The following is a 16,847-nucleotide window of genomic DNA, read 5'->3' on the forward strand; positions in this document are numbered from 1 at the left end:
TATTTACTTCGAACGAATGTTGGAATGATGCAAAGAGTTCGTTTTGAGCTTCTTCGTTCTTCGTAGCCGACTGTTTTATTACCCCTCAACTAACATAACTTTAGATTTCAGGAGTCAAGTCTGCGACAGCGTCTGATTTCAGATGCTGCACGTAAGAGAAAAGTGAACAGGAGATAAACTCAACATCCGTCTTATTTACTCGTTCCACAATACACGCTCTGGCACTTGCCCACATTGAGGTTATGTAATCAGGTTTTAAATGTTTTGGTTAGAAGCTTGGCTGTTCAAACAGTCCAAGGAATTTTTATCCAGAACATTGCTCATTGTCTCAGTTGTGCACCTGGTGAGACAATGATCACCTCTTCACCTACATTACACTTTATCTTGTGGTTTAGGTGTCGAAACGATGTAAAGAGTTCATTTTGAGCTCCTTTATCACCGACGTTTTTTTGGGATTTCTTCAGACGAATATGACTACAGATTTTAGGAGTCAAGTCTGCGACAGCATCTGATTTCACAACTGCTCATTGTCTCAGTTGTGCACCTGGTGAGACAATGATCACCTCTTCACCTACATTACACTTTATCTTGTGGTTTAGGTGTCAAAACTATGTAAAGAGTTCATTTTGAGCTCCTTTATCACCGACGTTTTTTTGGGATTTCTTCAGACGAATATGACTACAGATTTTAGGAGTCAAGTCTGCGACAGCATCTGATTTCACAACTGCTCATTGTCTCAATTGTGCACCTGGTGAGGACAATGATCACCTCTTCACCTACATTACACTTTATCTTGTGGTCTAGTTGTCGAAACGATGTAAAGAGTTCATTTTCGATATTCTTCATCACCGACGTTTTTTGGGATTTCTTCAGACGAATATGACTCCAGATTTCAGGAGTCAAGTCTGTAGCAGTGTCAAATCCCAATCACTGAACTAAGAGGAAGGTGAATTGGAGCTTAACTCAAAATTCACAACCGTTCCCACCATATCTACTGTATGTCTAGAAAATAAACTTTTCATGCGGTATGTTATAACAATTGAGATTCACCATCTGGTCGGGATCATTTTACACTATCGACAAAGGAGATAAAATTGCACATTTTTCTTAGTGTATAATTAAACTTACTTAATGGTTTTGAGAATACCAAGCTTTAAGAAATTAAAAAGGTCGGCATTTTAAATCGGTACAATGTAGAAATTTTGTATTCAACAACTAAATAATTCCTATTAGTCGTCGTGCATTTATCAAGTTTGAAATTAAGTTATGTAAACATTACATACAGACTGGCAGAAGGAGAACTATGGGACGCATGGTCGTAAGAACGTATTTTGCTTATTTGTATAAGTAAAATCACCTTCTGAACGGTAATATACACTTATTTAGTTTCCCAATAAAAATTAATTACGGTCGATTTGAAAGTTTCGTCGTTATAATTGGTAGCAACTTGCTCATGATCAGTGGAAGTACTGCATGCTTAAGTTTGGAAACCTATGTAGGTATTAATTTTTTGTAGTATAAAAATAATAAAAAGTAACAAACCTAAAGGTGTTTATATATTTTTTCAAATTGTCATTGACTCGTTTTTAATCGTAAGCTATAATTTTCATGATCATACGAAATAACTTAGCAACTGCAAACAAAAACAAAATTAAATTCTCATATATTAGTGTCTAATGTAAAAAACGTTTAACGAAAATCCGAAAAGTCACGGACGTATTAAACATCATTTAAATTATATTTAGCACATTTTATTTGTGTGGTGAAATTCTTCACACGAAATACCTATTGTAAAATAATTTACATTAATCTAAAACAACTATAAAAAACTAATAATCTCAGTATTTCTAAATAAAAGATATTGTGTTTACCGATTGATTGATTGAATTCAGGTTGATTTCAACAAATTAATTACCCAAGAAAACTACGTGGTAATTTGACAACAACTTGTGTCAGTTTTTTTATTTAACGATTTATCCTATTTCCAACATTGACCTCAGGTTAACTGAAAATAATCCAAACATATTAATTACTTATCGTATACAATTTCACAGCAATCTGGCAATTCTTCACACACTATCAAATCCAACACGTTATTATAATAATCGGAACTTTAACTACCAATTTTAAGCTATAGCTTATAGGCATAATAAAGAACCTTGGGCAGTTTTATTACAAGTTAGTAGTTTGTATTTCAACCTCGAACAGTTTCCACAATTATAACGTAACATTATTAACGCAATAAAACTGTTCCGATTTCGGTTGACGGTCCTTTGTGGTTGTCTACCAAAAATGTGAAGTTTTTATTTCAACCTCGTTTATGTCATTTCTCACAGTGCTGTAAGAAGCACTAAATTTATAAACACACACTACGCGTAAGCCAAGATCGATATGAATGGTTACATAAGTGGGATCTCTCAGGATTGTCAACAACAATAACAAAATGTTACCTAACCATTTATTCTGTCGATATTCTAATGTGCTCTTTAACATTGTAAATAATTATAATACTGTATACACTTATCCCGGAGTGAATTAATTGCCCTACGACAAGGTGGACTGCATCGCGGTGGTCAGACCACTTTGTTTTTGGCACGGCAAGAGACATAGGACAGGTAGGCAGTGGCTTCTCCCCCCTCCAGCGGCTTACATAACGCGTTCTCGCGCCGCGTTAGTCTACTCCGTCCGCGTATAGGCTGTAAGCCGTGTACATTGTTGTTATCTCTTATCATCGTTCATTCCTCATTGTTGTGTTGGTGCTGTGAAACATTGTGATCCCGCGTGTGCTGTGATACTCGTCGCGTACGCGCTTGTTGATTGTTATTGTTGTTCGTTAAGGTTACCTAACAATTAAGTCTATGTTGTCCAATAACCCCACTTTTTATTGCAATGCACCATGTGAGCTTTGAATAGTTCAATTAACTCTGAAACTGTTAGATATAGACCTTCAGTGCTTCTAGTGGACTCCTTATAAATACTAGTTGGAGAATAGCTGAACACTGTTTAGACATTAATATAGATTTGGAACTTAACGTTTCGCTATTAATATAGTTTTTAACAAGCGTAGACATAGCTTTGCTGTATAGGTTAGAATCTGCACATTACGTAACCATCGATTCCGTCCCTGCAACCACCTTGCGGGATGGAATCAACATTGATGCTTCTCCCCGTAGTTTAGCGGTGTCATGTCGCATACTTCGCCCGATCCGGAAAACATTGACCTGAGTCCTGACACGAGTTCCTTGGCGTCGGCCGCCACGTCCACAGGTGACGAGTCGAAAGCGAAGAAAAAACTTTGGTCGAAGTTCACAAAGAGCTTGAAAACATTAAAAACCAAAATGAGGAGTTCAAAACCCAATTTCCCAGAACCAACCGTGGGCGGAGAAATCAAAAAAGGGAAGAAGGGCAAAAAATCTAAGAACAGCGGTGATACCAGTGGTGTTGAATTTAAACCGTCTTCGTCGGCGGAACCTGCGCCGAAAGGTCCAAAAAATTTGATGAAAAAACTTAGCGTCGAAAACATCAGTTCCCCGTTTGTGGGCCTCCAGCCGATCGCTGTGAGTCCTTCCAAGACATCCTTCAGATCGGGATCCACGAGCGAGAGCAACCTCTCCGTCAGCGACCTGGACACTCCCAAGAAGTCTTCGACCTTGGACAAAAACACCAAGTACAACTTACCCTCCCAAGGGTCGCCAGACAGCGGCCGCGTCAGTCAAGCCATGGAGGGATTCGTGGCCGGCGGTCGACCGCAGAGTCAGGTTACCGCGGAAGGTTACACCCCAGGAGCACAGAAGACATCGTTTGACCTGACCTTAGACAGTGACTACACCAACCCCAGACGGACTCCAGAGACTCCAACCGAAGAAAGTTCATCCGGCGTTTCAGTGACAAGGGCCAAGATAGTGGAACGTAAACCCCCTGCCAAACCATTGCCAAGTAAGTCTGTATCGTCTAGAGTAGATACTAGAAAAGATGATCCCATGACTGATTGGAAATTATCATTACGAGGGAATACTGTGCCAGTTCTGGGTGGATTACAGACGGGTAAAAAAGGTAAAAGTAAGATTGTATCGCCTAGAGTAGATATTAAAAAAGGTGATACCAAGATCGAAGGAAATGTATCATTACCTGGAAGTATTGGAATAGGCATTGGTGGATTAAAAACAGATCACACAAGTCAGGGTAAGATTGTATCGCCTGTAGTAGATATCAAACATGATGATGCCAAGATTAAAGGAAAATTATCATTATCCGGAAATATTGGTACTGTTGGTGGTGGATTACAAACAAGCCTAACAAGTCAAAGTAAGATTGTATCGCCATCGGTAGATATCGAACACGATGATTGTAAAATCGAAGGGAATTTATCATTACCTGGAAGTATTGGAATAGGCATAAGTGGATTACAAGCAGGCATAACAGGTCAAAGTGAAATTATTTCGCCTACAGTTGATATAAAACACGATGATACCAACATTGAAGAGAAATTATCATTACCTGGAAGTATTGGATCTGTTGGTGGTGGATTACAAGCAGGCCTAGCAAGTCAAAGTAATATTGGATCGCCTACAGTTAATATCAAACACGATGATACCATAATTAAAGGGAAATTATCATTTCCTGGAAGTATTGGAGTAGGCATAGGTGGAATACAAGCAGGCCTTAAAAGTCCAAAGTAAGATTGTATCGCCTACAGTAGATATCAAACACGATGATACCAACATTGAAGGGAAATTATCATTACCTGGAAGTATTGGATCTGTTGGTGGTGGATTACAAGCAGGCCTAACAAGTCAAAGTAAGATTGGATCGCCTACAGTAGATATCAAACACGATGATACCAAAATTGAAGGGAAATTATCATTACCTGGAAGTATTGGGAATAGGCATAGGTGGAATACAAGCAGGCCTTAAAAGTCAAAGTAAGATTGGATCGCCTACAGTTGATATCAAACACGATGATACCAAAATTGAAGGAAATTATCATTACCTGGAAGTATTGGTGTAGGCATAGGTGGAATACAAGCAGGCCTTAAAAGTCCAAGTAAGATTGGATCGCCTACAGTAGATATCAAACACGATGATACCAAAATTGAAGGGAAATTATCATTACCTGGAAGTATTGGAACTGTTGCTGGTGGATTACAAGCAGGCCTAACAAGTCAAAGTAAGATTGTATCGCCTACAGTAGATATCAAACACGATGATACCAAAATTGAAGGGAAATTATCATTACCTGGAAGTATTGGAGTAGGCATAGGTGGAATACAAGCAGGCCTAAAAAGTCAAAGTAAGATTGGATCGCCTACAGTAGATATCAAACACGATGATACCAAAATTGAAGGGAAATTATCATTACCTGGAAGTATTGGATCTGTTGGTGGTGGATTACAAGCAGGCCTAACAAGTCAAAGTAAGATTGTATCGCCTACAGTTGATATCAAACACGATGATACCAAAATTGAAGGGAAATTATCATTACCTGGAAGTATTGGAATAGGCATAGGTGGATTACAAGCAGGCCTAACAAGTCAAAGTAAGATTGGATCGCCTACAGTTGATATCAAACACGATGATACCAAAATTGAAGGGAAATTATCATTACCTGGAAGTATTGGAGTAGGCATAGGTGGAATACAAGCAGGCCTTAAAAGTCAAAGTAAGATTGGATCGCCTACAGTAGATATCAAACACGATGATACCAAAATTGAAGGGAAATTATCATTACCTGGAAGTATTGGGTCAGTTCTTGGAGGGATACAAGGAGATCTAACAAGTCAGAGTAAGATGTATCGCCTACAGTTAGATATCAAACACGATGATACCAAAATCGAAGGGAAAATTTATCATTACCTGGAAGTATTGGAGTGGATACAAGCAGGTGGAATTACAGCATCGCCACTAGATATCAAACACGTACAAAGCTGGAAGTATTGGCATCGCCTACAGGATCAGGCCTAAATCTCAGTAAGATATCAAAACACGATGATCCAAAATTAAAGGGAAATTATCATTACCTGGAAGTATTGGATCTGTTGGTGGTGGAATACAAGCAGGCCTTAAAAGTCAAAGTAAGATTGGATCGCCTACAGTAGATATCAAACACGATGATACCAAAATGAAGGGAAATTATCATTACCTGGAAGTATTGGATCTGTTGGTGGTGGATTACAAGCAGGCCTAACAAGTCAAAGTAAGATTGCATCGCCTACAGTTGATATCAAACACGATGATACCAAAATTGAAGGGAAATTATCATTACCTGGAAGTATTGGATCTGTTGCATAGGTGGATTACAAGCAGGCCTAACAAGTCAAAGTAAGATTGGATCGCCTACAGTTGATATCAAACACGATGATACCAAAATTGAAGGGAAATTATCATTACCTGGAAGTATTGGAACTGTTAGGCATAGGTGGAATACAAGCAGGCCTTAAAAGTCAAAGTAAGATTGGATCGCCTACAGTAGATATCAAACACGATGATACCAAAATTGAAGGGAAATTATCATTACCTGGAAGTATTGGATCTGTTGGTGGTGGATTACAAGCAGGCCTAACAAGTCAAAGTAAGATTGGCATCGCCTACAGTTGATATCAAACACGATGATACCAACATTGAAGGGAAATTATCATTACCTGGAAGTATTGGATCTGTTGGTGGTGGATTACAAGCAGGCCTAACAAGTCAAAGTAAGATTGGATCGCCTACAGTTGATATCAAACACGATGATACCAACATTGAAGGGAAATTATCATTACCTGGAAGTATTGGAGGTTGCATAGGTGGAATACAAGCAGGCCTTACAAGTCAAAGTAAGATTGGATCGCCTACAGTTGATATCAAACACGATGATACCAAAATTGAAGGAAAATTATCATTACCTGGAAGTATTGGGTCAGTTCTTGGAGGGATCCAAGGAGATCTAACAAGTCAGAGCAAAATGGTATCGCCATCGTTAGATATCAAACACGATGATACCAAAATTGAAGGGAAATTATCATTACCTGGAAGTATTGGAGTAGGCATAGGTGGAATACAAGCAGGCCTTAAAAGTCAAAGTAAGATTGGATCGCCTACAGTTGATATCAAACACGATGATACCAAAATTGAAGGGAAATTATCATTACCTGGAAGTATTGCTGTGGGCATGGTGGAATACAAGCAGACCTTAAAAGTCAAAGTAAGTTCGCCTACTATAAAACGATGATACCAAAATTGAAGGAAAGTTATCATTACTGGAAGTATTGGATCAGTTCTTGGAGGGATCCAAGAGATCTAACAAGTCAGAGCAAAATGTTATCGCCATCGTTTAGATATCAAACACGAATGACACCAAAATCGAAGGGAATTTATCATTACCTGGAAGTATTGGAATAGGCATAGGTGGATTACAAGCAGGCCTAAAAAGTCAAAGTAAGATTGCATCGCCTACAGTAGATATCAAACACGATGATCCAAAAAATAAAGGGAAATTATCATTAGCTGGAAATATTGGAACTGTTGCTGGTGGATTACAAGCAGGCCTAACAAGTCAAAGTGAAATTATTTCGCCTACAGTTGATATAAAACACGATGATACCAACATTGAAGGGAAATTATCATTACCTGGAAGTATTGGAGTAGGCATAGGTGGAATACAAGCAGGCCTTAAAAGTCAAAGTAAGATTGGATCGCCTACAGTAGATATCAAACACGATGATACCAAAAATTGAAGGGAAATTATCATTAGCTGGAAATATTGGAACTGTTGCTGGTGGATTACAAGCAGGCCTAACAAGTCAAAGTGAAATTATTTCGCCTACAGTTGATATAAAACACGATGATACCAAAATTGAAGGGAAATTATCATTACCTGGAAGTATTGGAGTAGGCATAGGTGGAATACAAGCAGGCCTTAAAAGTCAAAGTAAGATTGGATCGCCTACAGTTGATATCAAACACGATGATACCAAAATTGAAGGGAAAATTATCATTAGCTGGAAGTATTGGAACTGTTGCTGGTGGATTACAAGCAGGCCTAACAAGTCAAAGTGAAATTATTTCGCCTACAGTTGATATAAAACACGATGATACCAAAATTGAAGGGAAATTATCATTACCTGGAAGTATTGGAGTAGGCATAGGTGGAATACAAGCAGGCCTTAAAAGTCAAAGTAAGATTGGATCGCCTACAGTTGATATCAAACACGATGATACCAAAATTGAAGGGAAATTATCATTACCTGGAAGTATTGGAAGTAGGCATAGGTGGAATACAAGCAGGCCTTAAAAGTCAAAGTAAGATTGGATCGCCTACAGTTGATATCAAACACGATGATACCAAAATTGAAGGGAAATTATCATTACCTGGAAGTATTGGAACTGTTGCTGGTGGATTACAAGCAGGCCTAACAAGTCAAAGTGAAATTATTTCGCCTACAGTTGATATAAAACACGATGATACCAAAATTGAAGGGAAATTATCATTACCTGGAAGTATTGGAGTAGGCATAGGTGGAATACAAGCAGGCCTTAAAAGTCAAAGTAAGATTGGATCGCCTACAGTTGATATCAAACACGATGATACCAAAATTGAAGGGAAATTATCATTACCTGGAAGTATTGGAGTAGGCATAGGTGGAATACAAGCAGGCCTAACAAGTCAAAGTAAGATTGGATCGCCTACAGTTGATATCAAACACGATGATACCAAAATTGAAGGGAAATTATCATTACCTGGAAGTATTGGAGTAGGCATAGGTGGAATACAAGCAGGCCTAACAAGTCAGAGTAAGATTGTTATCGCCTACAGTTAGATATCGAACACGATGACACCAAAATCGAAGGGAATTTATCAATTCCGGGAAGTATTGGAACTATTGCTGGCAATTTACAAGCAGGCCTAACAAGTCAAAGTGAAGGCAAACTATCCTTACCAGGAAGTATAGGAACAGTTCTCGGCGGGGTACAAGGAGGTAAAAATAGTGAGAGTAAGGTTGTATCGTCTAAAATGGATATCAAGCATGATGTAACCAAAATTGAAGGGAAATTATCATTAGCTGGAAAAACTGAAACTGTTGTTGGTGGAATACATGGAAGTCAAATAAATGTGAGTAAGAATGAATTGCCTTCATTAGATATCAAACTTGATAATACAAATATTGAAGGGAAATTATCATTACTTGGAAATGTTGGATCAGTTCTCGGAGGATTGCACGCTAGTAAAACAAGTGAAGCAACTAAAAGTCAAGTCTCCTTAAAAGAGGATGGTGACAATGACGTTAATGTTTCGATTACGAACCTAGAAAATCAACCTAAATTACTAAAAGTACCGTCTAAGGCCATCGAAACCTCAAAGGTCGATAATACAGTAAGCTCAGAAGGCAGTTTGGAAATTGCGGTGCAAAACATGGAGACAGCTGATTCCGAAAATATATCGACCATAATCGAGAAGGCTGACTCTAAGATAAGTGGGAAAAAGCGCAAAAAGAAAGGTGCTAAAAATCCAAATATTGCCTCGAGTAAATGTGAATCTGAAAAGTCATCCATGTCAAATGTAACACAACCTTCAGTATCTTTCTCCAAGAACAAAGAAGACAAAAATTATTCTGTTACATCTGAAAGCAATTTAAAAAATTTAGAATCTAAAATATTGCCAGATTTATCAGGGAAAACAAAAACTGAACTCGTTTCGAAAATTAAAAAGGATCCGTCTAAAGTTGCTGGTGGACTAGTTGATGATTCAACTAAGACAATTAGCAAATCAGGATCAGTATTATACACAAAAACGAGATCGTTACTGACTGGAGATGTCGTTGCACAAAAATCCGAGAACGATAAAGATATTAATGTTTCCCCTACTGTTAAATCCTCGGAAACTGCAATTAAATCCATGTCAGCATCTTCAAAAGCTGCAGTAACTGCAATAGGGGATATCGACCTCGGAGGATTACATTCTAGTACAACAAGTGAAGCACCGAAAAGTCAAGTCTCCTTAAAACAGGATGGTAACAAAGATGGTAATGTTTCGATTCAATTTAACAAGGCAGAAAATCAACCTAAATCACTAAAAGCACCATCTAAGTCCATCGAAACCTCAAAGGTCGATAATACAGTAAGCACAGAAGGCAGTTTGGAAATTACAATGCAAAATACAGACACAGCTGATTCCGAAATTAAATCGACCATAATCGACAAGACTGACTCTAAGACAATCGGGAAAAAACGCAAAAAGAAAGGTATTAAAAATCCAAATATTTCCTCGAGTAAAGATGAATCTGACAAGTCATCGATGTCAAATGTAACACATCCTTCGGTATCATTGTCCAAGAAGGAAGAAGTAAAGAGTTATTCAAAATCAACTGAAGGCGATTCAAAAGATTTAGAACCTAAAATATTTCCAGACATATCTAAGAAAACAAAAACTGAACAAGGTTCAAAAATTAAAAAGGACCAATCTAAAGTTAGTAGTGTACAAGTTGATGATTCGAATAAGAAAATTAATAAATCGGGTTCAGTACTCTACACAAAAACGGGATCGTTGCAGTCCGGTGATGTCATTGTACAAACATCTGAGACCGATACAAATATTAATGTGTCCCTTAATGTTAAAACATCTGAATCTGGGACTAAACCAATTTCGATATCTACGAAAAGTGCAGTAGTGTCAGAAAATGAGAGGAAAGGAGAGGTCAAAGAGGAAACAAATAATACTGATCAGAATGTAAAACATGTTGAATCAGATGTGTTAAAATCGTTAAAAACGACCAAACCTGTTGAAACTGAAATAGAAATTGAATCCAACCGGTCAAATATATTGACAGATCAAATCAATGTAGGTGCTAAAGCAAGTGATGTTACTTCTATAAGTTTAGGCACTTTGGTTGAGAAGACAAGGCGGTTTGCTGAAAGTGTATCGCCACCAACACTTGCATATTCTAAAACCACGATAATTGAGAAGAAGGAAAATGTCGGAGAAAAAATACAGAAGTCCAACGAGTCGCCAGACAGCGGTCTCGTCACTCAAGTCATGAAAGGTGTCATGGCCAGCACTGGTTCTCCTAGTCAGACTACCGAAGAGGGTTCCTCCGAATTGAAGTGGACAAAAACTGATTCTGTAATTAAGACCGCATTTTCACCAACTACGCCCTCAAAGGCTTTATCACTAGAGAAAACTGAATATGTCGTGGAAAACGTAGATCGAGCGGTACATGATTCTAAAATAAATGAACCAGACAAGTTAGAAAATCCATCTAAAACCAATAAAAAACCAAATATTCATGATAATTTACCTGAATCAACTAAAACAGCTAGTACTGGTGACGGTAGTGTAAATGAAACTGTCAGTACAACAGAAGTCACTACTCCAATTGACAGTACTGGTAGAGGTTTCGGTAGTTTGTTCTCTAAAACTTTACAGTTTGCAGGAAGTCTCGTGATTCCTAAGTACGAGAAAGAAACTGACGATTCCTCTGTTATGAACATCAAAGCAGATATCGATAAAAATTTCCCAAAACAAGAGGTGATGATTAAAACCGAGTGTACAGAATTCGGAGAAAACTCAAAGGTTACATCACAAGAAATTAAAAAAGAAGGACATGAAAGTGTTTCAGCATCATCAGAAAAAATACTAAAAGATGTTACAGTTACGGAAGTCGAACAATTACTATCAAAAACCGGTATAGATGAAGTCAATCGGAATAAGAATATGACACAAATATTAACAGAGTTCATTCAATCAGAGCAAGGAAAGTCGCCAAAGCAGGGTTTAACTAAAAGTGAAGTGAGAGTTGTTGATTTAGGTGACGAACGTTGTACTAGTGTAGACAGGTCATTACAAACATCACTGCAGTTCAAAGTGAGTGGAGTGGAACTGAATCCTGAAATACAGGACGTTGATGTGTCGACTGACACTATAAGGACATCTAGTTTGGCTCACCCATCAGCCACCAGTGATACGTCAGCTGTTCAGGAGGATAAATATCAGAATGTAAAACATGTTGAATCAGATGCGTTAAAATCGTTAAAAACGACCAAACCTGTTAAAACTGAGATAGAAATTGAATCCAATAGGTCAAATATATTGGCAGACCAAATCAATGTAGGTGCTAAAGCAAGTGATGTTACTTCTATAAGTTTAGGCACTTTGGTTGAGAGGACAAGGCAGTTTGCTGAAAGTGTATCGCCACCAACACTTGCATATTCTAAAACCACAATAATTGAGAAGAAGGAAAATGTCGGAGAAAAATTACAGAGTCTTGACGAGTCGCCAGACAGCGGTCTCCTCAGTCAAGTCATGGAAGGTGTAGTGGCCGGTATTCGTTCCCCCAGCCAGATTACCGAAGATGGTTCCTCCGAAGTGAAGTGGACAAAAACTGATTCTGTAATTAAGACTGCATTTTCACCAACTACGCCCTCAAAGGCTTTATCGCTAGAGAAAACTGAATATGCCGTGCAAAACGTAGATCGAGCGGTGCATGATTCTAAAATAAATGAACCAGACAAGTTAGAAAATCCACCTAAAACTAATGAAAAAGAACATATTCAGAAGGACATACTTGAATCACGTAAAGCAGGCGTTGTTGATGATGGTAGTGTAGAAAAAATTGTCAGTACCACAGAAGTCACTACTCCAATTGACAGTACTGGTAAGGGTTACGGTAGTTTGGTCTCTAAAACTTTACAGTTTGCAGGAAGTCTCGTGATTCCTAAGAACGAGAAAGAAACTGACGATTCCTCTGTAATGATCTTAAAAACAGAAACTGATATAAATTCCCCAACACAAGAGGAGATGATACAAACCTACTATACAGAAGCCGGAGAAACTTCAAAGATTGCATCACAAGACATGAAAATAGGAAAACCTGAAATGACACTAACAACTGTTAAAGTTGCGGAGTTTGAACCAATGTCACCGAAAACAGATGTAGATGAAGTCGTTCGGAAAAAGACACAAATATTCACAAAGTTTATTCAATCAGAGCAAAAAGAATCATCAAATCAGGATTTAACTCAAAGTGAAGTGACAGTTGTTAAGTTAGGTGACGAACATAGTACTAGTGTAGACAGTTCTTTGGTTGAGAAGACAAGGCAATTTACCGAAAGTGTATCGCCACCAACACTTGCATATTCTAAAACCACGATAATTGAGAAGAAGGAAAACGTCGGAGAAAAAATACAGAAGTCCAACGAGTCGCCAGACAGCGGTCTCGTCACTCAAGTCATGGAAGGTGTCGTGGCCAGCACTGGTTCTCCTAGCCAGATTACCGAAGAGGGTTCCTCCGAAGTGAAGTGGACAAAAACTGAGTCTGTAACTAAAACCGCATTTCCACCAACCACACCCTCAAAGTCGTCATCTCTAGAGAAAACTGAATATGTCGTGGAAAACGTAGATCGAGCGGTTCATGATTCTGAAATAAATGAATCAGACAAGTTGAAAAATCCACCTAAAACTAATGAAAAAGAAAATATTCAGAAGGAAATACCTGAATCACGTAAAGCAGGCGTTGTTGATGACGGTAGTGTAGAAAAAATTGTCAGTACCACAGAAATCACTACTCCAATTGACAGTACTAGTAAGGGTTACGGTAGTTTGGTCTCTAAAACTTTACAGTTTGCAGGAAGTCTCGTGATTCCTAAGAACGAGAAAGAAACTGACGATTCCTCTGTAATGATCATCAAAACAGAAACCGATATAAATTCCCCAACACAAGAGGAGATGATACAAACCTACTATACAGAAGCCGGGAAACTTCAAAGATTGCATCACAAGACATGAAAATAGGAAAACCTGAAATGACACTAACAACTGTTAAAGTTGCGGAGTTTGAACCAATGTCACTGAAAACAGATGTAGATGAAGTCGTTCGGAAAAAGACACAAATATTCACAAAGTTTATTCAATCAGAGCAAAATGAATCATCAAATCAGGGTTTAACTCAAAGTGAAGTGAGAGTTGTTAAGTTAGGTGACGAACATAAGACTAGTGTAGACAGTTCTTTGGTTGAGAAGACAAGGCAATTTACCGAAAGTGTATCGCCACCAACACTTGCATATTATAAAACCACGATAATTGAGAAGAAGGAAAATGTCGGAGAAACGATACAGAGCTCCACCGAGTCGCCAGACAGCGGTCTTGTCACTCAAGTCGTGGAAGGTGTCGTGGCCAGCACTCGTTCTCCCAGCCAGATTAGTGAAGAGGGTTCCTCCGAAGTGAAGTGGACAAAAACTGAGTCTGTAACTAAAACCGCATTTCCACCAACTACACTCTCAAAGACTTTATCACTAGAGAAAACTGAATATGTCGTGGAAAACGTAGATCTAGCGGTACATGATTCTAAAATTAATGAACCAGACAAGTTAGCAAACCCACCTAAAACCAATAAAGAAGAAAACATTCAGGAGGACATAACTGAATCACGTAATACAGCTATTACTGGTGTTGGTAGTGTAGAAACAATTGTCAGTAAAACAGATGTCACTACTCCAATTGACAGTACTGGTAGAGGTTTTGGTAGTTTTTTCTCTAAAACTTTACAATTTGCAGGAAGTCTCGTGATTCCTAAATACAAGAAAGAAAATAAGGACTCCTCTGTTATGGACATCAAAGCAGAGACCGATACAAATTCCCCAACACAAGAGGAGGTGATAAAAACTGAGTATAAAGAAGCCGGAGGAATCTTAAAGGGCGCATCACAATACACGAAAATAGAAAAACCTGAAAATCCTTTAAAATCATCAGAAACAATACAAAAAACTGTTCATGTTACTGAAGTTGAACCAATGTCATCTAAAACCGGTGTAGATGAAATCGTTAGAAAAAGTACTATAACACAAGTATTCACGGAGTTCATTCAACCTGAGCAAAAAGAGTTAATAAATCAGGGTTTAACTAAAAGAGAAATAAGAGTTGTTGAGTTAGGTGACGAACATAGCACTAGTGTAGACAGTTCATTACAAACAGCACTGCGGTTCAAAGCAAGTGGAGTGGAACTGAATCCTGAAATACAGGACGTTGATGTATCGACTGACAATAAAAATACATACAGTTTGGTTAAGCAATCGGCATTATCACCAGACACAGGTGTTCATATTGAAAAATATTTCGTGGGAGACTCAACAGTAACTGTGCAAGATGAAACTGTTACAACTAAATATGACAGACCTACATATCTACTTGAAACTACAATGAAAACTGGTAAGGAATTAAGAGGGAAGTTAACCGAGCAACTGAACATCGGAGAAACGTTCAAACAAAATATAATGAAGGGGAACGTTTACGAGCAACGATCTGGGGATTCAATAACGAGTTATTCCTTGAAAACGGATTCTCAAGCATTAAAACATGACGAAAACCTCAAGGAGACTGGAGACTCGTCATCTGTTAACATCACGAAACAGAGAAGTGGTGGAGAAATAACAGTGACCGATATGAGACAAGTTACATCTAAAAAGTCTGAAAAACAAATTAAGAACGAGGAATTAATGAAAGCACAAGAAAAGGCCTCTGTTGTGGATAGCACACAAATAACTTATAAGTTCGGACTCGACCGAAGTGACAACATTTCAATAAAAGTTCCCACAAATTCTGAGGAGAAAACAGAGATTACGATCTCGAAAGGAAGCACTTCAATAGAACACAAAACAGTTGAATCAGTTGAAAATGTAATAGACGTAAAAACAGACAGCGAGAAGAATACTGGGTTCTCGCACGCTTATTTGGTGACAGTATCCACATCACGAAGCCAAACTAATTTAACGTATGAGGCACTTGACCGAAGTGACAACATTGCAATAAAACTTCCTTCGAATACTGAGGAGAAAATAGAAATTACGAACTCGCAGGAAGACTCTTCAACAGAACCTAAAACAGGTGAATCGGTTGAAAATGTAGTCGCCGTAAAAACAGACAGCGAAAAGAAAACTGGGTTCTCGCACACTTATTTGGTGACAATCTCTACATCAGGAAGCCAACTATCCTCCAACATTCCAGCTTTACAGTCACCGACGACCACCGATTTGCCAGTTTTCGAAGTCGACGCCGATCCTTCTCTCCCCTCGAACTCTCCCTTGCCTGCGACTGAAGCGACCAGAACAATGGAGGAGAAGTTGAGTGCCTTCCTCTCGATAGAAGAGTTCTTTCAACCTTTCAAGGATTCCTACGTCCAGGCTAGGCAATACGGGGTAAGTGAACAACACGAGTGTAATCAATGAACAGCCATTGTAACATGCCAGCATGACCATTACGGTGGTTTGTGTCATAAACATTTCAAATGCAATTATGCTTCATTCATGTGGTATTTTGATGAGGCCTTATAGAGATCTCCATACTGACTTCGCAACTAAGTAATTGCTTGGCTTCTTGCTTGGTTATTATTAAATAAGTATCAACCTGAAAATAGCTTTAAATATTCCTGTTGGAATATATTGTGTGTAAGGAATTTTAAATCAGTACCGTGATTAATTTAATCAGATTTGACAGTAAAGTATGGTCATTGATATTGTCACTTTTGTAGTTGTCACTTGGGAGTGCCGATGGCCGAGCGGTCTAAGATGTTGGACTTTGAGTCTGAGTTAGAGATAGCGCAGGTTCGAATCCTGTCTGTGACCCTTGCACTTTTTATCAGTATCGTCGACTTTGTACTGTATCGACTCCCCCCCTTATTCCGTTTGATAAGATCCTCGCACAGGCCAGTGGCCCATGAGGAAGGGCAGAATAAGGCATAAAAGGGGATCGGCTTCTAAAAAAAGTTGATTCGAGGGTCTTTTTCGTTTAAGGGCCAGCACCTTACAAACATACTATACCTGACTGTCAATGCATTTAATCGTTTTTTGGTGTTATTAGTTCGTAGGGCAATAGTCTAGGT

The 16,847-nt window shown here is 38.5% G+C and overlaps 3 protein-coding genes across 3 annotated transcripts in view; all 3 read left to right on the plus strand.

Moving 5' to 3' along the window:
- The first annotated feature begins 1,911 nt into the window (after positions 1–1,911).
- On the plus strand, positions 1,912–4,914 carry LOC124363765 (nucleolar protein dao-5-like). The gene is made up of 2 exons (XM_046819028.1): positions 1,912–4,551; positions 4,676–4,914. The coding sequence occupies exons 1-2, from the start codon at positions 3,186–3,188 to the stop codon at positions 4,912–4,914; spliced, it is 1,605 nt and encodes a 534-aa protein (XP_046674984.1). The 5' UTR covers positions 1,912–3,185.
- A 4,477-nt stretch (positions 4,915–9,391) lies between these two features.
- Positions 9,392–13,759, plus strand: LOC124363766 (serine-rich adhesin for platelets-like). The gene has a single exon (XM_046819029.1). It carries the CDS (start codon positions 9,392–9,394, stop codon positions 13,757–13,759), a length of 4,368 nt encoding a protein of 1,455 aa, XP_046674985.1.
- Positions 13,760–13,771: 12 nt separating this feature from the next.
- The window catches only part of LOC124363297, a 29,723-nt gene continuing 26,647 nt past the window's right edge, over positions 13,772–16,847 (plus strand). Inside the window, exon 1 of the mRNA XM_046818523.1 lies at positions 13,772–16,164. Coding sequence (XP_046674479.1) covers positions 13,777–16,164 — 2,388 coding nt within the window. The 5' untranslated portion in view covers positions 13,772–13,776. The remainder of the gene's footprint in view (positions 16,165–16,847) is intronic.

Source organism: Homalodisca vitripennis, chromosome 5 (assembly GCF_021130785.1).
Source record: "Homalodisca vitripennis isolate AUS2020 chromosome 5, UT_GWSS_2.1, whole genome shotgun sequence".
Classification (NCBI taxonomy): domain Eukaryota; kingdom Metazoa; phylum Arthropoda; class Insecta; order Hemiptera; family Cicadellidae; genus Homalodisca; species Homalodisca vitripennis.

Excerpts from the sequence above, each read along its gene's own strand:
- LOC124363765 (XM_046819028.1), top strand. The coding sequence starts at position 3,186 with ATGTCGCATACTTCGCCCGATCCGGAAAACATTGACCTGAGTCCTGAC. Across the intron at positions 4,552-4,675 it reads AGCAGGCCTAGCAAGTCAAA|GTAAGATTGTATCGCCTACA; the intron begins GTAATATTGGAT and ends TAAAAGTCCAAA.
- LOC124363766 (XM_046819029.1), top strand. The coding sequence starts at position 9,392 with ATGGAGACAGCTGATTCCGAAAATATATCGACCATAATCGAGAAGGCT.